At 46.1% G+C, this 22,794-nt stretch overlaps 2 protein-coding genes across 2 annotated transcripts in view; both read left to right on the forward strand.

The window, feature by feature from the left end:
* Positions 1–1,382: 1,382 nt before the first annotated feature.
* On the forward strand, positions 1,383–4,236 carry SLC18A3 (solute carrier family 18 member A3). The gene has a single exon (XM_084632988.1). It carries the CDS (start codon positions 2,093–2,095, stop codon positions 3,647–3,649), a length of 1,557 nt encoding a protein of 518 aa, XP_084489114.1. The 5' UTR covers positions 1,383–2,092; the 3' UTR covers positions 3,650–4,236.
* A 2,375-nt stretch (positions 4,237–6,611) lies between these two features.
* Positions 6,612–22,794, forward strand: part of CHAT (choline O-acetyltransferase) — a 48,393-nt gene continuing 32,210 nt past the window's right edge. Inside the window, exons 1-5 of the mRNA XM_084633256.1 lie at positions 6,612–6,856; positions 12,447–12,588; positions 15,660–15,851; positions 18,650–18,768; positions 21,684–21,737. Coding sequence (XP_084489382.1) covers positions 12,529–12,588; positions 15,660–15,851; positions 18,650–18,768; positions 21,684–21,737 — 425 coding nt within the window. The 5' untranslated portion in view covers positions 6,612–6,856; positions 12,447–12,528. The remainder of the gene's footprint in view (positions 6,857–12,446; positions 12,589–15,659; positions 15,852–18,649; positions 18,769–21,683; positions 21,738–22,794) is intronic.

Consider the following 22,794-nt stretch of genomic DNA (forward strand, 5'->3'; position numbering starts at 1 on the left):
AGCCATTCTCGCTTATACTAAAAGGAGTATCAAGAGAAGGCAGAGCCTGCATGAAGCATTGCCAGGGGTATCATTCGCTCCTATTTGAAAAGGCAGAGTGTCAAGACAAGCTCCTTAGGTATGTTGTTGTGGGTGTGAGGGCGTAGAAACTGTGTGTGAATGTGCCAATTCTCAATCGCAATGCCCTCTCCTGTCGTAAGTTACACCAACATGTGGCGCCTAAGAGATCAAGTTAATTCTTCGGCAAAATGACAACAAAAGTCACGGCGATCTTAGTCGGCACAAAGCTGAGGGGAAAATCGTTTTACAGACGAAACAGCACAGGGTCCAAAGAGTTAATCCCCTGCTACCTAGCACCGTGTCTGAAAACCGAACGGAATCAGGGCTGCTGGAGACTGGACTGAGCCTGAGAGCATCTCTCCTAAGCAAAGGCAGTTTCAGTCTGGCCATATGAGCATTTCACCTGCTGCCCCTCGGGGGAAGCAGCACTAATGAAAACTCCATGAACAAACGTAAGCCCTGTTTGGAGAAAGACTGCTAACATTTTAGGGACAGGATCAGTGGGGTCTTAGGTTCTGCTTCTTCCTTCTCCTGTACCTCAGGCACAGAGGACCCTGTCAGAGAAATGATTCAGAAATGGGCTTATTTAGATGGCGAAATGCCAGACTCCTCAAGCAAAGGGAACGTGGCATCCCCCCAGCCCTCCCGCTCCGCCCAAATGTTCGCGATTGGGGTTGGGGATTTTAGCATGTGCGGTTTGAAAGTCTCCGCTGGCCTCTACGGGGACGGATAAAATGGGAGATAAAACAGAGTCTATTCTTCTCCACAAGATCGGTGCCCTGTTTGTTGCTCTCCCGTGGGGATCTGAACCCACCTCCCCTCTTTCTTCCTTTGGGTTTGGAATAAACTAACGGAATCCTTCATTTAAATTGCCCAAGAAGTGCCCCCGAGGCAGGTCTAGCTCGCGGAGTGCAGTGAACGATCAGATTTAGCCACACTCGCTTACACTTTACACGGCCCTGCTGCTAGATCTGGTTCGCCTTACAACTGGGCACGACTGCACGGTCCCGTCCCAAAAACGTCCTTGCGGATTCTGTGGCTTCCTTGGCTTCAGGGCGTAGCAGCGCCGCGCCGCCTCCCTCTCTCGTGGGCGGTGTGCTGGTCCCCGAGCCGGGGGGAACTCCATTCGGAGGGGCTGCGCTCGGGGCACGGCTCTCTCCTTGGTAATTGGCTACGGCTCCTCCATGTGTCACATTAGCAGAAAGAGACGCAGCTGGCAAAGTAACCACTTGGGGGCCAACGCGGACTGTGCGTCAGAGCCCTGGCTGGGGAGGGGAAACGGGATTATTTGGGGGGAAGAAAAAAAAATAAGAGTAAGCCTCGAGAAGCATGCAACTCAATTTGCGCCGATGGCCCCCAAAGCCGGCATGCCTGCGCGGGGCTGAGGGCACAGCTTCCACCGGCCGGCTCGCGAGCGATGGGACTGAGCCCTGGGGGCACCCGGCTCTCCGCGGCCTTCTGAGCTGGGGAGCGGGGCCGCTGGGGGCGTTCTTGCGGCTGGCCAGCCCTTCCCATCCGCCCCGCAGCCTTGGCAGGGATGGTCGCTGCGGACTGGGAGTGAGCTCCGGCCAAAGCCAAGCGAAGTAAGCCGGCGCGCTGGCAGCCCGTCCGTCAAGGAGTGGCGAGGCAAAGGGGAAGCAGCTGCCAACGCGCGTCTGGAGCCCGCGCCACAGTGTGAGCCGCCCTGCCGGCTTCCCTGAAGACGTGAAAGGCGTCCGGGCTTGTGAGGAGCAGACGAGCAACAGCGCAGGGCAAAGCAGAGCCAGGGGCAGAGGAAGGAGGGCAGGACTGGAGGAGGTGTGTCTGGAGGCAGCCGTATCGCCAAGGAAGAGGCGGCAAGAGGGAAAGGCCGGAGGAGGGGTGTGTGGAGGAAAAGACCGGAGCTTCAGCCTTCTCTATCCTCAGAGTGCTTCTCCCCCCGCGGCCCCCCATGCACAGATAGCGAGGCACCCGCGCAGCGGACAGGCTGAAGTTTGAGGAGGGCAGCGGCTGTGTTGCCGGGCGCAGGACGGGGTGTCCCCCGGATCGGAGGATGGCGACCGAGGGGGGAGCCGGGCTGGCCAAGTCCGCCGTGGAGAAGCTGTCCTATGCCATGGGCGAGAAGACCAAGCAGCTGGGCACGGCCATGCAGGACGTGCACCGGCAGCGGCGGCTGATCCTGGTCATCGTGTGCGTGGCCCTCTTCCTGGATAACATGCTCTACATGGTGATCGTGCCCATCATGCCGAGCTACCTCACCAAGTGGGAGGCCCGGGAGAGCAACGCCAGCGGGGCCAACGCCAGCTGGGCCAAGTCCGTGCTGGGGCCCGGGTACCCCCCGGAGAACGAGGACATCAAGATCGGGCTGCTGTTCGCCTCCAAGGCCATCCTGCAGCTGCTGGTGAACCCGCTGAGCGGCACCTTCATCGACCGCGTGGGCTACGACATCCCGCTGCTGATCGGCCTCACCGTCATGTTCCTCTCCACCATCATCTTCGCCCTGGCCGAGAACTACGCCACCCTCTTCGCCGCCCGCAGCCTGCAGGGGCTGGGCTCCGCCTTCGCCGACACCTCCGGCATCGCCATGATCGCCGACAAGTACACCGAGGAGTCGGAGCGCAGCCGGGCCCTGGGCATCGCCCTGGCCTTCATCTCCTTCGGCAGCCTGGTGGCGCCCCCTTTCGGCGGCATCCTCCACCAGTTCGCCGGCAGGCGGGTGCCCTTCCTGGTGCTGGCCTGCGTCTGCCTGCTGGACTGCCTGCTGCTGCTCACCGTCATCAAGCCCTTCGGCAGCCGGGCTCGGGAGAACATGCCCGTGGGCACCCCCATCCAGAGGCTCATGATCGACCCCTACATCGCCGTGGTGGCCGGCGCCCTCACCACGTGCAACATCCCCCTGGCCTTCCTCGAACCCACCATCGCCACGTGGATGAAAAAGACCATGGGCGCCTCGGAGTGGGAGATGGGGGTCACGTGGCTCCCCGCCTTCTTCCCCCATGTGCTGGGCGTCTACATCACCGTCAAACTGGCCGCCAAGTACCCGCACCTGCAGTGGTTCTATGGGGCCCTGGGCATGGTCATCATCGGGGCCAGCTCGTGCACAGTGCCCGCCTGCCGGAACTTCGGGCAGCTCATCGTCCCGCTCTGCGGCATTTGCTTCGGGATCGCCCTGGTGGACACGGCCCTGCTGCCCACGCTTGCCTTCCTCGTGGACGTGCGCCACGTCTCCGTCTACGGCAGCGTCTATGCCATAGCGGATATCTCCTACTCCCTGGCGTATGCCCTGGGGCCCATAGTCGCCAGCCAGATCGTGCACTCGCTAGGTTTCGTGCAGCTGAACCTGGGCATGGGGCTTGCCAACGTGCTTTACGCCCCGGTCCTCCTGTTCCTCAAAAACGTCTGCCAAATGAAAGCCTCTCACTCCGAGAGGAACATCCTGCTGGAGGAAGGACCCAAAGGACTCTATGACACCATCAAAATGGAGGAGCGCAAAGGCAAGGGGAAAACCCCCCATCCAACAGGGGGGATGCAAGGAAACAGCGTGGACTCTTACCACAGAGACCTGACAGGGGCCTCGGAGGAGGACTCTTCAGACTATGAATACAGTTAGGTTACACGGAGCTGGCAGAACAAGGGTTAAAATGGGGGGGGGGGGTGAAAGCATTATTGCCGTCTGTTTATGTACCAATGTGCACTATATACAATTTAACCTTTATCATGCTGTAATGTCTTCTCGACTTGTTTTAAGTTGGTATTTCCTTAGACACTGGCAAGGGAAAAGCACGAAGAAGACTAATCTAATGATGCATTTACATAAATCTGTGGTGGTCCTTCCAAAAACTTTTAGCTGAGGTCTCTTGTGCAAAAGTTTTCTCGAGTTGAAAACTCTATGTGTGACATACTGTATATCTCTGTAAAAATACATTAAAAGGGAGGGAAGTCTGTAATAAAATTCAGATGGCATATTCAGGGACTTAAATTTACTAAATCTTGTATATATGTACTGACACTTTCACTTGGTTTCATATTTAACAACAGCAACAAAAATCACATCGTATTATTTCTTCTTTGAGAACCAGCTGAAGCGCTGTAATCATTTTTTCTGTTGTGCTGCTACTTGGTAAATGCAATATACTGTATCATGTGTAAGTCCAAATCTACAAGGATAATATGATCTGAATAAATGAAGTTTGAGGGGTCCATGGTCTTTCTTTCATTGTTTTTGAGGGCAAGGATATTACTCTAACAAATGTCAAGAAGTTCCCTATAACATCAGCCTCGTTTATTTCTTAAGACCGATTCAATAAATTCAAATAAATTCCCTGGGGTGGAATCTCAGAATTCAAAGATTGACAATGTAAAAATGTTCCGACAGAAAATGTGTACTGAATTGCAAACAGGGCATCAAACTTCGCTGCATACACTGTCTTGGTATTAAGGTATTGGTTTATTTTTTAAATACAGCACTTTTTCAATAAAGACTTTACATAATCAAATGCTTCCGAATTTTGCATTTACCCCACGTAGATTTACGGTAAGGAAAATGTAATACTTTGCCCAGAATGTAGTCCCGTCTATATCACATAATTATAATCTATGGGGATTAAAATAATAATACCTAGCTCTTATACAGCGCTTCCCATAGATCTCAGAGCGCTTCACAAAGGATGTCAGTATCACGGGCTAAAAAGGGCGAAGGTGATTTATTCAAACATATCCAAATGATGGAACCTGTGGTCCAAACGCAAATATAAAACCGAAGCTCACATTTTTTCCCTGTAGATTCCCCCCTTGCTTATAGGTCGCTATAATACATCGTTTATTTAAATGTTCAACCATCTATTAGACAAAACAAACGGCTTCTTTTCTAAAAAATAAAGAGTCCCCTCCCGCTAGAGTTCCTAGAAAAATGAAGAAGAAACACAACAAACCAGTCATCAATTTCACTTGGTCATCAAGGTCTCTGATTGACATAGGGCGTTATGATAGCAGCTTTCAGGGCCTCGGAGTCCCCTCTGAGAGGAACAAATAACAATGGAAGCGCTGCTTTGTAGTGGCATTTTGGTTTCGGTAACAAAGAATCAATAATGACCATAGGACCAAGCTGAGTCCCACATTTCTAAAATAAAGCTCAACTTGCAACTGCCAAAAAGAAGATTTAAGGATGTAACAATTTTTTTTCGCCTGGAGTTAGATAACTGGGATTTCCCTGGCATCCGTCCATAGTGCTATTGGTATGACTTTAGTTAATGTCTGAAAGCTTACTTTCTTTTCAGTGTGGCTAGATTCAAATGATCATTTGCTTTTGTGTGTGCTGGTAAGGAGGCTCAACCAGGGTAGCAATATTTACAAACCCAGGGACTGCACACTAATTAAACACCCACATTCTGATTTCATTTTAAACCAGCGGAAAAAGAGAAAGTGCTTACCTTTTTCAGGACAGCCAATTTGTATAAAAAAAAAAGAGAGAGAGAGAGACAGGGAGAGCGAGACCGCTGCTCGTCCAGCTGTGACTCTAGGGGAACAAATAATTTCTGTACAGAACTCCGATTCTTATTATTCAAAACCCTTTGGTTAACCATCTTCGCCAATAGACTAGTACTACTTTAAACACCGGGTGCAGAGGGTATTTAATAAGCTCTTTCGAAATGCACTGCCAATTGCTCCTTAAAACTAACCCGCACCCCCGAAGCTAGCGGGCTAGAGATTTAGAAATAAGATATGACTCCATTCTAACGAACGCGGGGAATAAAGACCTGACTTGGTCAAAGGAGAAGCTGCTATTGTTTAAAGGGGGGGAGGAGGGGAGAGAATTTGCATTACAACTGAACTAAAGGCAGCAAAAATGGGGAATTGAATTTTTCCTTGGAGTCAGAGCTGTTTATTTCCCTCCCACTCCCTTACCCCCAGTAACACCGTTAATCATCTAATGAACGCCAAGGAAAAGAACTTTAATTCAAGCTTGGAAGCATTGCTCAATACACAGGAGAGGCCCTGTCCTTCAGCCTGCTCCTTTAAGGGCTGGAGAATATTAAGGATTCCCAACGGGGCCGAGGAAGCAGATCGGGAATCGGGAGAGGTCAGAGCACATGTATATTGCGTACCCATTGCGTGTCTGCCCTTTTCCCTTCGTCAGACTGCCGCACGTGGCAGGTTAACCTGATAGTCAAGCAACGAAAGACCGAAAGAAAATGTGGCTTTATCGAAGTCAGCGCAGAAGGGGGACCCTGCCTTCCCTGCACCAGCTTTCCACTCGGAAAAAAAGGCGCCTTCACTTTGAAATACACGCCATGGGGCGATGCCCAGTAACTTCGGACAAGCCGCTCCCGGGCACTAGTTGCTGAGAGAGACTAGTGCCATGTTGCTTTTAAACGCACAGTCTGCTGCTGGGTTAGGGACCGCGAACCATGCAAAACCCCTGCCGCTGGCCCCGGAGAGGAGGACGCTCTCCGCGTGTCCAGCCTGTAGGAAAGCTGAACTCTAGCGGGAGGATGGTTTGAGGTTGGGCTGAGTTGCCTTATGGGAGGCCGCTCAGGCTGCACGAATAGGAAGGGAGGGAAGGAGGAGTTAGACAGCCAGACCTGGGGGAGGCTGAACGAAGAGGTTCTCCCAACGCAGTGTATGTGTCCAGAAGGAAAGGGAGACATGAAAGTACCTTGGACAGAGCAAAAGCAGGCTCCAAAGCCTCCACATTGCCCAGAGCGCTTCTGAGCCCTCAAGAAGCGCTTTGAAGCCTGAAATATCCACCCCCAGGTTTCCCTCTGCTCCTGACATTTGCGTTTGAAACTTTGACTTCAATCAACTCGCTTTGGAACAGGTAAGGGGTGTTCAGCCGCTGGCTGGCACTGATGCATTCAAGAGCTGTTCGCACGCACGTCAAGGGTGCGTGTCCGATGTTCTTTAGCTTGTGCCTTTTCCCACCTTTGCACCAGACAGATGTGCCTTTCTCACCCGTGTGTGCGCGCGTTATAACCACTTTGCAGCAGACATTGTTCTGTAGAATGACACCCCCGAACAAACCAAATCGCCAGCCTCTGCAGAATGTCCGGGGAATCAGCTAAAGACATTCAAACAGTTCCTTCATTTAGCCGGGAGGCGACTAAAACCAGACGAGTGGGAGGAGGGGGAATATTTACATCCGTTTTTACAAGTTGTAGACGCCTCCAGTTTATAATCAATTTAACACTCGGAGCGCAGAGCAACGGTAAGGGGAAGATTTGACTTTTATTGCTGTTATTAATTTGCTCTGCTGCTAACCATTTATTATGTTGATACAGTTGGCAAGTTCCATTAATCCCTGTCTAGGACTATTCCAACGCGTTAAATCATTTCCTCAAAGGAGCTGGCTGCAGACAGCATCTTTGCTGTCCCTTTAAATATTGTATAGGCTGCCTCCTCCCATCAGGGCTCAAGAGCTTGGAAGATCGGGAAGATTGTCAAGGGGTCCGAACCAGGGCTGGGTCTATAACTCAGCGCTCCGCCCTTTGGGGACACCTGTGTCTTTGTGGATGGGTTTGTAACAGACGAATCCGCCTCCAAGTGGTGGCAGCCCCAGAGGTGGCTGCACTAACCCCACCGGGGCGAAGAGGAAAGGCTGGCACCAGGGGCGGGTTCTGGACTCAAGTGGAAGATCCAGCCTCGGTGGCAAACTCTTTCCCAAGGACTCGGGGCATGCGGGAGTTTGCCCGGCTCCTGAGCAATTCCAGGCTTTCCGCGCGCAGCGGACACTGCCATTCACCGCAGCTCGTACCTAAGTCCAGTTACTTTCAGCACAGCTGGAGCGCAATAACTTTTTATTCACAGCAGAAACTCAACTAGGGTGTTCCCCTCCCCCAGCAGCAGCGCAAAGCCTACGCTTTATCTCCTGCTTTCCGCGGTTACCCGTTGCTGTTGCGATAGCCTCCCTCGGGATCGCCTAGAAAGAAACTGAGGCAGGAGGGTGAGAACCGAGAAGGGGTGGCCGCAGAAGCCAATGGATGGAAAGGGGATTAGCCAGGGGCATGGCCAGAAAGGCTCCAGCTGCCCAGCCAGGCAGGGCGGGGAGGGGGACGGAGATGGGAAGGGGCAGAGGAAGAAGGAAACAGGATAATGCCGGCTGCGAGCAAAGCGAAAGCTAAAGGTAACCGCTGGCTTGGGAGAGCAGCGAGAGATCCGGGCTCCAGGGGCTCCGCGCCGCGCCGCGCCGCGCAGAGAGAACGGGCTGATCAGCGGGAGCGGCCCTCCGGCCTGTAACCCGGAGCGGCCACCCGCTCCCCCTTCCAATGCCCCCTGCGGGAGCCCGCACCCCTCATCCGCACCGCCCCTACCCGGGAGCCCAGCCCAGCACGCAGCCCGAGGCACCGAGCTCTCAGCCCTGCGCTGTCCAAGGGATTGAGGCGTTGGTGAGGAGACCTCCCAATGCCTCCTCTGCGTGAGTAGGACAGGACCTGCCCCGCCGCGCCTACCCCCGGCCAATATTCCCGCTATCGCTCGCTCTCGGGCAGCGGCAAATTTGCTGCTTGCCCCGCTGCCCTCCCCAGCCCAGCGGCGGCTGCACCCCAGTAGCGCTGGGCAGTTTGTCGTGATCCCACTCAACACTGCCAGAGGGGAAGGTTAGATGCTGGGTTCACACTAGTAGCTCTGATTCCGTCTGGGGTAGGTATTCCACCCACGGGGTATAGCCCTCGAAGTCTTCTTTCCCCTCCTCAGCTGACTTCGTGGATCCTTGAGTTGTTCATCTGGCATACCCTGGGCCTGGTTAGCACGCTAGAAAACAGGCCCGAGGGGTGCTGAGGGTCTCTCACAAAGTGCTGAAAGCCCTCAATCCCCACTGATGTCATTGGGAGTTGAAGGGGATCAGAACCTTGTAGGAGGCACTTGGCATATTGAGGGATCAGGCCCAGTGCTCACTGAGACACACTGCAGAAGACCTACTGGGTCAACTTGATCTATCTCATAGCGGATCCAGGATTGTTCCCTGCCTTGTCTACTATTTCCTGCAATGTAGCTTTAAATGTCTCAAGGGATGAAATCTGAATGACTTCACTCTCCCATTTCTCCTAACATGCTGCCTAAATGTTCCCCTTCATACTTTCATCCCAGTACTGTATACCCTTCCACCACATCAAATAGTTAAAGTCTGAATATGAAAAGGAAGAGCAAAAGATTTAATTGTGATTTCGCACTAGACACCATATATCAAGCAATGGCCATGTGACTGGCTGAGACTTAAATTAGTCATTAAGTAGCCCTGACTTTAGCGTTTTCAAACATTTAACAAGCCCTAGTAACGCACAGCTCAAAGTGCATACTCTTGATACCAAAGAGAATAAGCATGATCGGTTGTGAGCTGTTCATGTAAAACTACCATTACACTATAAATTGCAAGAAGTCATTTTAACTGATAGGATTTAGCTATCTATTGACTCCAATGAGTTGGAAACAAAGCCAAATAAGTGGATTAGATCGGTCACTCTTTCTCTGTTATCTGCTAAAGAAGAGGTCAGTCTTCTCTATTGTGGATTTTTGCTGCTGCTTTGAAATATGATGAACACTACATGATTCCTGCAAAGGTCAGCATCCTGCTGAAAAACATGGAGTTAACTGAAGGAACAGTGGGAGTGTGCTTGAGCCACTCATAATTAAAGACATGAAAATTAATTTTTGGCCCCAAAACTTTGACAATGTTCCTTTCAATCAGAGCGAGTAACTATAAAGTCATCTTGCTTTTCTCTGGGATTTTCCATCATTGGGGCAACATTCATCTTCTTTATACAACATTTAAGTGAATTTAATATTTGTGAGAGATGCTAGATTGACAGGTTTCAGAGTAGCAGCTGTGTTAGTCTGTATCCACAAAAAGAAAAGGAGGACTTGTGGCACCTTAGAGACTAACCAATTTATTTGAGCATAAGCTTTCGTGAGCTACAGCTCACTTCATCGGATGTATTTGAGACTAAAAGTGAGACTCTATCCACAGAAGAGACAAAACAAAAGTAACTACAGTGTCAGCTTTCCCATATTTCTCCAAGTCCTTGTACATAATACATATTATTTCTTTATATTGTTCTCCATGTCCACTGAAGGAAGGACAAGAAGTAATGGGCTTAATCTGCAGCAAGAGAGTTTTAGTTTAAATATTAGGAAAAACTGTCTAACTCTAAGGATAGTTAAGCTCTGGAACAGGCTTCCAAGGAAGGTTGTGGAATCCCCATCACAGGAGGTTTTTAAGAACAGGTTGGACAAACAACTGTCATGGATGATCTACATTTACTTAGTCCTCCCCAGTGTAGGGGACTGGACTTGGTGACCTGAGGTCCCTTTGAGCCCTACATTTCTATGATTCTATTAACCCCAGGGGCTTTGCCTTTGCTAGATTTTTCCACAGACCAAGAACAAACACGTACTTTGAGATTGCATGACATTTATTTCAAATTAAAGGAAACAATAAGGAAAGAAAGTAAAGTCTGACTGCGAGAGCACCACGTGTGTGCTTCCTCAGCACAGGCTGCGTCAGTGCCAAAGACAAACTGGCTGCTCTGTCTTTCAACGTAGGTTTTTACGAATTTAAAGGCAGTACACAGAGAACTAAGGGATCACAGGTTCACAGCTACATATGCCACAGACTTCAGTGAGCATTACGGAAAGTTTAAATTCTTTTGTTAAATTCTTTGTTAAATTCTTTTTGAGTTTATGTTGTTCGCTTAATGGTTCATAAATACTTGGCAAGATTTTTGTAGTACTATATAGGGAGCTGAGTGGTACTGTGGGTTAATGCAGCCTTTCACCTCATATCTATGATAAAGCACATCACAGATCAAAAAGAGTTTGGTATGTTTCATTCCAGTGCCCCGTGGACATCCACCAGTGTTTTAAAGCTATCTCACAATATGGCACAAGTGTTAGTTTGTCCAGCAAAGGCTCTGGACTGGAATCACAGAAGGGGATTCAAATGACACTTTTTTGGCAGAGCTGTGCAGACGCCAAAAGACTGGAATAGCAAAGATGACATAGAACCATAGGGATCTTAACAGCTCATCAGGTCCAGCCCCTTGTGCTAAGGCAGGACCAAGTAAACCTAGACCATCCCTGACAGGTGTTTGTCTAACCTGCTCTTAAAAACCTCCAGTGATGGGGATTACACAGCCTCCCTTGGAAATCCATTCCAGAGCTTAACTACCCTTAGAGCCAGAAAGTTTTCCCTGCCATCTAACCTAAATTTCCCTTGCATACAGCTGTGTGAGGGAAATAACCCACAGTGCCTTCCACAGCATGCCCAGTTATTCACCCCTCACTTTCATACACAAAAATTCTCCTACCAATTCTTTTAAAACCCCATTGTAGCAATCATACCACTACCTTGCATTTGTACAGTCACAAGTATTTTATAAACATTGAAGCTCTCTATCTACTTGATCAACATCTATTTATTTTACTTGTGGGGGTGGCATCAGTGCTTAGGCGGCTTTGCAAATGCTGGCTGGCAGATATTTAGGTATCCAAGAGACTTAGGTGCCTACAAGGTTTGGCAGCTGCTGAGCAGCAGCTTTGAAAATGTCAGTGACATCTGAACTGTGAGGCAGAGAGGTGTCTAAGTACCTTTAAGCATCTGGGCTTGTCTGCTCACAAAAGTTGGACTACCTTAATGATACCACTATAGCTAAAGCGGCCCAATCCTCTGATGTGGATGCAGCTATACCAATATATCTGCTTATACTAGCATAGTTTATCCCTGAATGGGAAGGAGAACAAGCTATATCAGTATAAGGCAGTGCCACAGATAAAAGAAAGGATGGTCCAATGGTTAGGGCACTCACCTGGGGCTCAGGAGGTTCAATTTCCCGCTCTGCCACAGACTTCCTCTGTAACCTTAGGCAAGTCACTTGACACTTCCTTACCTCACAGGTTTGTTGTGAGGAAAAAAACACATTAAAAGAGTGTGAGGTGCTCTGATATTGTGGTAACAGGGGCCCTGGAAGTACCTTGGACAGAATATACTGGTATAACTGCATCCACAGTAGGGGTTGTACTGGTATAACTATGTCAACAAAAAGTCACACCCCTGACCGACGTAGTTATACTAGTACAAAAGCTGGCTGCAGACCAGGCCTTACTCTGAAATGGTGTGACATACTGTGAAGTAAATTAGACTGACGAATTAAAGTGAATCAAAACTGGCAAAAGAGAACCTGTTAAGTGCATGGGATCTTTCTATAGAAATGAATTTGTAGAGAAATGCAACAAATTGAATGACAAAGTAATATTCAAAGGATTCAATTCAGTTTACTTTAGATATTGTAGTTCTGTTTCTCTTCAGTTTTGCATTCTTAAGCTTCAGTGTACGCTTGCACAGGGAACACTATATATTGTGCATATTTTGGTAATAAATAACTGTCACTGACTTGGCTTTAAATCTTTTCTATTTCCAGAACTGAGGTGTGCTGCTCTGTAAGTGCCCCCAAGTGGCTTCAATTTCTGGCCTCAGTAAAAGATCTCAAAAGAAATGCAAGGATGCCTGTGCTAGAGAAACCCACACAGAAGGAGAAAGATGCATGCAGCAAAGATGAGACAGTAGGTGGCTGTTTTTGGACAAAAACAAAACAGAGTTGGATTAAAGAAAGATGATTTTTAGTTATTATCAATAGGAGCAGTGTTATCAATGAAACTCAGTGGTAAATACAAACATTATTCCTGACCTCATTTCTTTATTTTTGGAAAACAATGGTCACTTGCAACAGTCTAGTATCAAGACCTTAAACTAGTCTTAGCACTTTTCGTATTCAAAGTACAAATAATTCATCCTCACCCGTCCCCTGTTGCATTTGCATTACTAGGTAGTTATGTATTATTATCCACATCTCAAACAGAGACTAACAACAAAAAAATAGAGCAGATTATTTACAACAAAGTCTGAAATGGCCAGTATTCATTTCATTCTACCACAAGGTAGTACAGGCTGCCTATCAGTTTCTCACATACAACTCATCTGTGAGACAGCTGGGTAAAAATATTAAAAAGTTAATACATTGATTTAGGGAGCTTAGACCAGAAATTCAGATGAGTATGCCCAAAATTAGTTACCTAAATCCATCAAGTGTGAAACTTTTGGCCTTAGTAAAGACGTGGAACTAACAGCAATGTTACTTGGACAAAACATGGTGGAACCAGAATATCTGACATCACCAGGACATACAAATTTCTATGCCCATTACCACTGAACTGCTCAAATAAATTCCAAAGGAGGTTGTATGCCTGTATTGTGCACCAAATGGACAAAAATCACTTAATTACTTTTTCACTTATGATGTATATAGAGGCATTACAGGCTCAACTGGCCCTTCATCTTCATCAATTAATTCATCCCATCACATGTTTCATGGGTAAGTAAATATTATCCCCATTTTACAGATGGGGAAATGGAGGCAAAGTGGTGCCTTTCTCTGCAGCATTGAGTGGCAGTGGTAGAGCTGGGATTTGAACTCAGAGTTCCCTGGTTCCCAGTTCTTGGCGCAGAGCACAGCTCTCTCTCACTCACATACTTTCTCTGATAAAGGAACAAACCTGTTAAAAATGAATTTCTAGTACATCAACTAGGGAAAAGCAACCTGAAGACTGCCTGTTTATGAAACAGACAAAAGCCAAAAAAAAAGAATGAATATCTATTAAAAGAACTGATCCACACAAACATCCCATTGTATGCGAAATACTAATGGGTGGGTATGGATGGCTTCACTAGGTGAAAATCAATTTCAGGACTCTGAGGCCGCCGTACACCTCTCTGGGGACTACACTTGTGATTTCCAATAGACTCAAAATTCCTCATATTTTTCCATTCTTCCATGGATCCCAGCTTTGTTTGCCCTATCCACCAGACTTCTCTGCTCTTTTTATTTTTAATGAAAGCTCATATTTGTTTGGCTTAATTCCAATTTATAAAACAAAGTGATAATGTCCCAAAGCAATGCATGGGAACACTAAGGAATGCTGTTTGAGAGCCACCATTGATTCATTATTTTATAGACAACTAACTATGCTCTTCATCAGAGATCTTACACCCAAGTTATCTTGGGTCAACATCATCACTGATCCAACTCCACTGAAGTGACACAGTTACACTCACAATGTTCAAAACCCCAACTGCTACGAGACACTACAAATGTAAAATATACAAGGATCCCATTGGAATTCATTGATACTGCACATGGCATGCAGATTTATTAGAAAGACATAGACAGTAGCTACTAAAGGAATCTCCCCAGGAGAATTAAAGGTGTCCAAAAGGGAAGTTTTCTTAAGATGGCTGAAACCTTTTCTAGAGAAAGAGGTCATGTGGTCCTCCATATTTCCCCTTTTAGTCACTGTAGGGAGCCAGGGTGGTTTGCCTCCGAACCAGAGGGTAAAGAGCCACTCTCTCAGCCTGAGTGGGTGGGGCCAGACCAAGCTTACTCCAACCCCCGGAAGGGGAGGAGTGGAACAGGACGTACAAAGGGCGGGGCCCTTAGCCCAGTCAGGGCACACCAAGGAGGGAGGGAGGCACAGGCTGCTGGCTGTTCCCTCCAGACCCTGCTGCTGAGCCAGGGGAGGCCCTGGGCCAGGAGAAACCTGACCTGGAGGAAGGACTGGGGCTACCAGGACTGCCAGCTGCCTAGTACCTGGAGGAGCCAGGCAGTAACCCGGGCCAGCATGAGCCTGAGGGGGAGTGGGAGCTGGAGCGGAATACCCTGATGAGCTGGGGGGACCAGAGGGACCCGCTCGAGAGATTGGGTAGGAAGTAGCCCAGGGGCAGAACTGTACAGTGCGGCGGGTCTATTTGGTCAGCATGTTGCAGATGGCTCCCCGCTGACCCAGTGTCGGGACCCTTTCCTCCCGCCACTGTCAGGGCCCTGGGCTGGAACGCAGTGGATTTGGGTGGGCCTGTGTTCCCCTACCCTGGCCAACCCGCCTTGGGTAGCAGAATCCTGACAACGCTACAGACTCTTGCCAGCGCTCCCCCTGCCTGAGGGGCACGCTACAGACTTGCCGGCGCTCCCCCTGCCTGAGGGGTGTGCCACTGACTCTAGCCGGCACACCTCCCTCCGCTAATTCCCCAGAGACAGAAAGGTGTGATCAAGGCCGGCCGGTGAGGCAGTAGCTCCCCACTGCCCCCCCCAGCGGCTCGGTGGACCAACTGAAACCTGTCACAGTCGCCCTCAAACAAAGCTCTGTGCATCTATCCCTGAAACTCAATCTGCATGTTGAGAGCAGCACCAACTAATTCCAAAGGAATCTCTGCATATTTTCAGTTAAACTTGGTAAGATTCCAGCATCATCAGGAAGGCTTCCCTTAAGGAGAACTTTAACTCTTCCTGGGAGATTTCTTTAAGTGTTGCCTTCATCTGGCTCATCTTTCTAATACAAAGAAGAAAAAACATTTTCATGCTATTTCTATAGCAGTTAATGTAAAAAAATGTGTGACAGAAATGACATTTGGGCAAAGCTAGGAATATGGGCTTGGTCTCAGATAATAACATCTCAAAACCAAGATCCAATCCAAACCTATATATTCCTCTAAAATATTCACATCATCTGTTGTAACTCACCCAAAACTAAAGAAATACTACGAATGCATAACATTATTTACCGCTCCATCTTTTTATGATTAGACACTGCCCAAGCTTCCAGTGCCTCCACTGCAACAGACCTTGCACATGTACCTACAATGCGTGAAACACTTGATTCCAGATGAGCAATTTAGGAAGACCAAGGCCATAGTAGAACAATTTGGAGTTGCAGGAGGTCTAGGAGAATCCTTACAGCAAAAACTTCTAGATAGAAGGGAGAAGATTGGAAACTGGGTAAGTAAATGCACATTAGAAAAAGAATGGCTTGTGTGAGAGGCTGCTCATTTATAAGTTATTCGTGATTACCTACATGAGTTACATGAAAAACCTTTATATAAGGTTGCTATAAATCATGTCAACTTTTTGGATCAAGTCCAGGAGTCAGACTAGATTAAAACGTGCTGGTGTTTCTACCCACATTCCCAGAAGGGTAGACTGGAATGTTTCTAAAATGACTAGCCACTGATATTGTTAAAAATGTAGATATTTACAATGCCATCATTAGACTTCAGGGTCAACAACTCAGTAGTATGGATGAGGGCAGTTCACATCTCTCAGAGCCATCGTTTTAAGCTATTTGCACACTCAGGCAGAGAGCGCTACATCACATCCCTTTTGGAAGGCTTTCTGGGGAGCCTTGGGCGCTAGAAATTTTTTATTTTAAAAAAAGAGTTTGAATTCTGCACAAACTGATGGGACTACAAGGACTGTGGGCATGGTGTACTATGGGTACCAATTCCATGTGATCTCTGATCAAATCGAATTATTCTGGGCGGTATACATGGGGAACATGGTTTCAAAGAAGACTATTATTTTTCTTTCTGTATAGTATGTCAAAAGATTTGCTTAAAATCCCTCTTTGCAGAAAAAAAAATGTATGCGCCATGCTGAAGACCTCAATCTTTAAACAATCAAGGTTTCTGCTCCCTAAAGCAAGAAAAGTTCAATACGTTATGGATAAATTGTGTTTGATATTTGCAGACAGTTACAGGCCATCCATTCTGAAGCTGTCTCTTCTGGCCAATCTGAAAAATGGCAGTAGTGACAGCATATTGGATAATGAATGAGTGACAGAAATTGTAACTAAACTAGAAAAATGGTATGTATTCAGGTTTATCCATCTCATCTAGGAAGAGGTGGAAAACCTGGCCCCACTAAAGTCAATGGAAGTTTTGCCCTTGACTTCAGTGAGGCCAGAATTTCCCCCCAGCTTTAGTGATATGATCCACAAGAACCTTTGAACAATTAAAGTGTTCCTATATTCAGACCTAGATTGTAATGATGACATGACAGCTGGATTTTAAAAGCCAACGCATTCCAAGTAAATAATTCTCTCCCTGCTATACAGACTACACACAGATATCATCTGCAAGCTGCACTGAATGGTCAAATCTCCTTTTGTTATTCTGATCCTGAAACAATAATTCATCTTCTTGGTTGGAGAAAAAAATACATTTATTAAATAAAAATGTGTTTCTAATAACTATTTAAGGAGAGAGCTGATCATTCAAATAAGAAATGTGACCTGCCTGAAGGGTACAAGAATGATAGTTGAGCCACATATAAGGCTTTTCTGAAATATCACAACATCCAGTCTGGCTAGTAAAAGTAATCATTCAATTGTTAAGACAAACTAGAGTTATTTTAATTTGGAATTTAACTTCCCAGGAATAAAGCTTTGGCCTCTTTTCCTGAAGACTCCAGGGAATGTGGGGGAAGGAGTTATTTTCAACATCTGTTCCAATAACGTTGAAAAAATCTCAAAGGAAATCTTTTTCAGCAGATGCATAAATTCATAATTAGTTTTGCATAATTTCTCTGTTTATATTTACTGTACTCAAAGTATGTCTGCTAAATTCAGACAGACAACTTGATTTTCCAAACAACTCTCTGTCTTCCAAAATGTGGTGATCAGCAACAGCGTGAAACAGTAGCTGAGGATATGAGAATGTCTTTGTTGTACTTTCAACTTCTGTACACAAATGCTTAGGAGGTCATTACTTGTGCTTGTATGGGCCAAGTACTGATAACTATCACACTCTGACATGCCAGCAGTTGATGTGCTTCTCTCCACATCTCTCAGTGGCATAATCCACCTACAAATTTGTTAAATTAAAAAACAAGCAAACACCCCATGCTGGAACTGCTTTGAAATTTTGACCTTCATATGGTCACATGGACCTAAATTTTCAAATGACTGGTGTTTTAGATGACCCAATTTTGGAGTTCCCCACTTCAAATAGTCCTGATGATCAGATAATGCTAAGTACCATCCCCCTCTTAAAATCAGTCCCTTTGAGGTTTCTCACGTTGGGCATCCAAAAACTCAGGCACCCAGAATCACTAGTCACTTTTGAAAATTTAGGTCCTGATGTTGCTTGTTTTTTAACTACAGTATATTGTCTGTCTAATTTGGGCCCTGATCTTGGAACTGATGGCATGTAAGTGGACTGCTGCATATGCATGAAGCCCCATTGACTATCATAGGGTTCTGTGCAGGCTAAGGATTCCACCCATCCACTATTATCTGCAGGATCAGGGCCTTAGATTATTAAGTTCGCTGGGGCTATGTATACCTCTACATACTGCACAGCAGTAAGTACGCTGAAGGTGCTTGAAAGATAATAAAATTAGCATCTAGGCAATATCAACCGACATTTGCAGCAACTATCTCCACAAGGAAAGCCTACACTGGTTAAATTCTACCCATCCTTGAAAATACAGTTGGGGCCATTAAGAAATAAACACTTACCATTGGTTCTTAAATCTACTTTGTTGTGAACAAATATATAGGTAATAATACAATAAACTTGTTTTTTTTTTTTTATGGTGTACACTGTAAATTACCATAGATTGAATGATAGGATAATGGATTTGTGGCTGATTTAGAGTGAGCTGAGCCCACTGAGCCCAGACTGAAAATGATCAATGGCCCCATTAATCAAAGCCCACATTTAATGCATAGTGCCACCCCCCACCCCACACACACACTCTTTTACTTGGTTGTAAGATGTTTCCTCCCCTTCCCTTAGGTGTTTAACTACTGGTTGGATGACATGTACCTCAGCAACCGGTTGGCTCTTCCAGTCAATTCCAGCCCTGCAATTATCTTTGCTCGTCAACATTTCAAGGATGTGAATGACCAGCTGAGGTAACGTATTAAAGACCACAGCTTTTGCCTCTGAAAAAAACCCTTTAAATATGCTACCCTGGCAAACAGACAAGTAGCTTGTTTGAACAAATGAGGGTGCCAGTCATTAAACCATTCCCTACTGTACATACTGGCTAGAGGCAGCTTCTAGTTTCACTCACGCAGAAACCTTAAGTTAAGAATTATACTTTTTAATAGAAAATTTTGCCATCACATTTATCATTTTAGACAAAATATACTAGTGGAAATTTTAAAACTAGGGATATTTGTGAAGCATCTTAAACTGCTCATCAGATACTTTCCCAAATCAGAGCTCTTTGCTGGGAAAAGAAATCCTGACTCCATGCGTGCTGTTTAGACTGGAACAGTCTCCAATATGCTACAGTTACAACTCAGCAAGCTGTAGCAGAGCCCTACATGTCAGCCACCCTAATCGGAGGTCTTTGCGCCATGCAGGAAAAACATTTGTACTCAGTTGAGCATCTCCTGGGGACTGATGAGTAGGGAAAATATAAGCCCAAAAGTTAGTATACTGCCCCATCTCCCACCATGTACCCCCAGGCTGCGCAAGTGCTGGAAAGTGGGCACTAACTTTGCTAGTGTCAAAACAACCTGAAAGTGCAATGGAAACAACTGGGATACCAAGAACTAGTATCAAGAAATCAACACCCTCCGACAATACGATAAAATCCATTCTAAAACAACAGTGAGTGCTTTGTTGTCATTGATCAGATAACAGATTAATGTAAAAGACTGCTGCAGAGCCCAAAGAAAAGAACTTGGAGATACAATATTAAAACATGAGCTAGAAGAAAATCATTTCCAGGGCTCATGAAGAATTAGGCTATGTACAACAGAGCTGACTTGAAGGATAAGAAAACAGGGTTTGGGGGAGAAGGGTCCCTTTAACAGACAGTGTTTTCAAAAATTACTTTATATCAAAAAGTAATTGCATTACTCCTGATTATACCTGCTGCTGCACGTAAAACCAACGAATTCTGGAGCCCTGTTCCTTCTAAAATCACCAGTATCCAAAGAACATTTTTGGTGTTGACCATTTCCCTATATGGATATAAGGGTGGCTAAATTTATTTTAAAAAGTGAAAACAAAGAATAAACAAAGTTTATACAAGCCAAGTACACAACATACATCCCCAGATGCTATTAAAAAAGTAAGCTTCCAATTCTCAACCTTTGCCAAATCTTTTTAAACAGCAATACAAAGCAAAGCTACTTTCAAATATTGCAGATTTCCTCTTTGCTTTTAGTACTTTCCAGCTGCGCATTACTGAAACACTAAATTGCATATGAATTTATGCTATTATAATTTTGAAAAACAGCCAGAACCTTGAAGCTGATCTGTATTATATTAAAATTTTGCATAGATAGAGCACCATGTCTTTTTTTTAAACCTACTCTAAACATTAGAATAAATGTGCTTCCTCTTGTTACTGAATAGATTCACTGTGCACATTCTTTTCTATGAAACTGTTTTGCATTTCTCTAATGCATATGATGTGTAACATGCAAACACTTTTAGCATAGAAGATCCCATTCAGAAACACAGCAAATGGGCGGTCTGAGGAAATAATGTTCCTGCCCTACAGCCATGGAGCAAGAGTATATATTTCAGGACAGCAAGTACTTCAATACACCAGGTAGTATTTAAGTGTTTATATTGCTGAGACTCCTATCAAGGATGCAGCCCCCATCCCGTTCTGTAAACAACTACTTCCAAGTATCCTCTTGTGGTATCCAGTCTAATTTTGTTTAATTGTTAAGCAAGGATCATCATTACATGATTGTAAATTCTGTGGGGCAGGGATTGTCATTTTGTTCTGTGTTTGTATAGCACCTAGTACAATGGGGTCCTGGTCCGTGATTAGGCACTATGCTCATAAAAATACATAACACTAATTATATACACTAGTCAACAAATTCTTCCTTTGCATGTGTATTTTAAAATTGATCATAGATGTTGTTTTTTTCTGTTCTTGCCAAGAGACAGACTCCGTTATGCTGTAGAGCAGAGGTTCTCAAACTGTGGTCCGTGAGCTCCATTCAGGTGGTCCGTGAAAAGTTCTCTCTGAAGTGCATGCCTGGATGGCCACACACAAGAGAATAAAGGGCTATCCACCTAATTAATGGAGTTGCGCAGGCAGGGCTCCACTAATTAGGTGCCTGGACCCCAGAGAAGACACACATGTAAGGAGAGGTGGTGGACTTGGGGGGAATAAGGGGTAGGTGGGAGGAGGCAGTGGGGTGAGAAGAGGGGATGGGGGGAATCTGGGATGTGCAGGGCTGTGGGGGCCAGAGAAAGAGGCAACTTTTCCCAGCTCCAGGGCTGCAGCTGCTGGGGAGAGACGGCCCTCCTTCCCAGCCTAAGCTCTGTGGCTGCTGTGGCAGGGGAGAGATCAGGGGCTTCTGTGGTGTGGGAGGCAGGGAGAGACCCCCGCTCCTTCCCAGCCCCAGCTCGGGGGTTGCCATGGAGGGGGAGAGAGGGAGAGCCCCCCTCCTTCCCAGCCCCAGCTCGGGGACTGCCGTGGCAGGGGGAGAGAGGGCACATCCATCGCATTCGAAAGATGAGACTACTGATATTAAAATATGAGTTGTGTGCTTTTATCTGTAGAACCAAAAAAAATTAATTATTATTAATTTTTTTTATATAGCGCTTTTATCTAAAGCGCATTACAATAGTTAGCTAATGGTACAAAATAACATTTGGAAAGATCATTAAGTGGTCCGCTGAGACTCAGCAATTTTCAAGTGATCTGCGGAAAAAAAAGTTTGCGAACCACTGCTGTAGAGTATAATTGATCTTTATGGGCCTTCTTGGGCTCAGGCTGAACTCCCAGAAATGGCACCAAGTTGCTGCATGGCAAAAGAGTGAGGTTATGTCTATTTTTCACTTACAGGTTTGCTGCTAATCTCATTTCAGGAGTGCTGGATTATAAAGCTTTACTGGATGCGTAAGTATTTTGGAAATAGAATCACTGACTGACTACAAATATAAAGAGCTCTGATTAGGAATGCTTGGAGGTGTCCAAAGTCAGGCTACATTAGGCCATAATTCGTTGGACCAGTCTAATGTTAGGAACTGAAATGGTTCAGGTATGGTAGCTTTGGCAACACCATGGTAGCTTTACATGCTTCTCCTTTATGACTACAATATGAGGTGCCAGTTGAGGATTCTTCATAGTCATGTCAGTCATCTGTCAGATACACAGTTCAACCTACAGTACAATGTAAAAATCTGACTAATGTGACTGTTTCAGATGTACCTAAGGAGTCCATCCTCTCCAACCACAGATCAATGAGTGGCAGTGTCATAGCAAAAATAACGAGGAATCCTTGTGGCACGTTAGAGACTAACAAATTTTTTGGGGCATAAGCTTTCGTGGGCTATTAGCCACTTCATTAAATGCATGGAGTGAAAAATACACTAGGTAGGTATAAATATACACCACATGAAAAGATGGGAGTTGCCTTACCAAGTGGGAGTCAGTGCTAACAAGGCCAATTCAATCAGGGTGGATGTGGCCCATTCCCAACAGTTGACAAGAAGGTGTGAGTATCAACAGAGGGAACCAGCCACTCCCAGTCTTTATTCAGGCCTAATTTGATGGTGTCAAGTTTGCAAATTCCAGTTCTAAAGTTTTTTTGTTGAAGAATGGCCACTTTTAAGTCTGTTATTGAGAGTCCAGGAAGATGGAAGTGCTTCCCTACCAGTTTTTGAATGTTACAATTCTTGATGTCCGATTTGTGTCCATTTATTCTTTTGCATAGAGACTGTCCGGTTTGGCCAATGTACATGGCAGAGGGGCGTTGCTGGCACATGATGACATATATCACATTGGTAGATGTGCAGGTGAACAAGCTTCTGATGGTGTGGCTGATGTGGTTAGGTCCTATGATGGTGTCCCTTGAATAGATATGCAGACAGAGTTGGCAACGGGGTTTGTTGCAGGGATTGGTTCCTGGGTTAATGTTTCTGTTGTGTGGTGTGTCATAGCAAAGTTTGCTAAC

Source organism: Lepidochelys olivacea (genome assembly GCF_965140295.1).
Source record: "Lepidochelys olivacea isolate rLepOli2 genome assembly, chromosome: 7".
Taxonomy (NCBI): Eukaryota; Metazoa; Chordata; order Testudines; family Cheloniidae; genus Lepidochelys; species Lepidochelys olivacea.

Excerpts from the sequence above, each read along its gene's own strand:
- SLC18A3 (XM_084632988.1), top strand. The coding sequence starts at position 2,093 with ATGGCGACCGAGGGGGGAGCCGGGCTGGCCAAGTCCGCCGTGGAGAAG.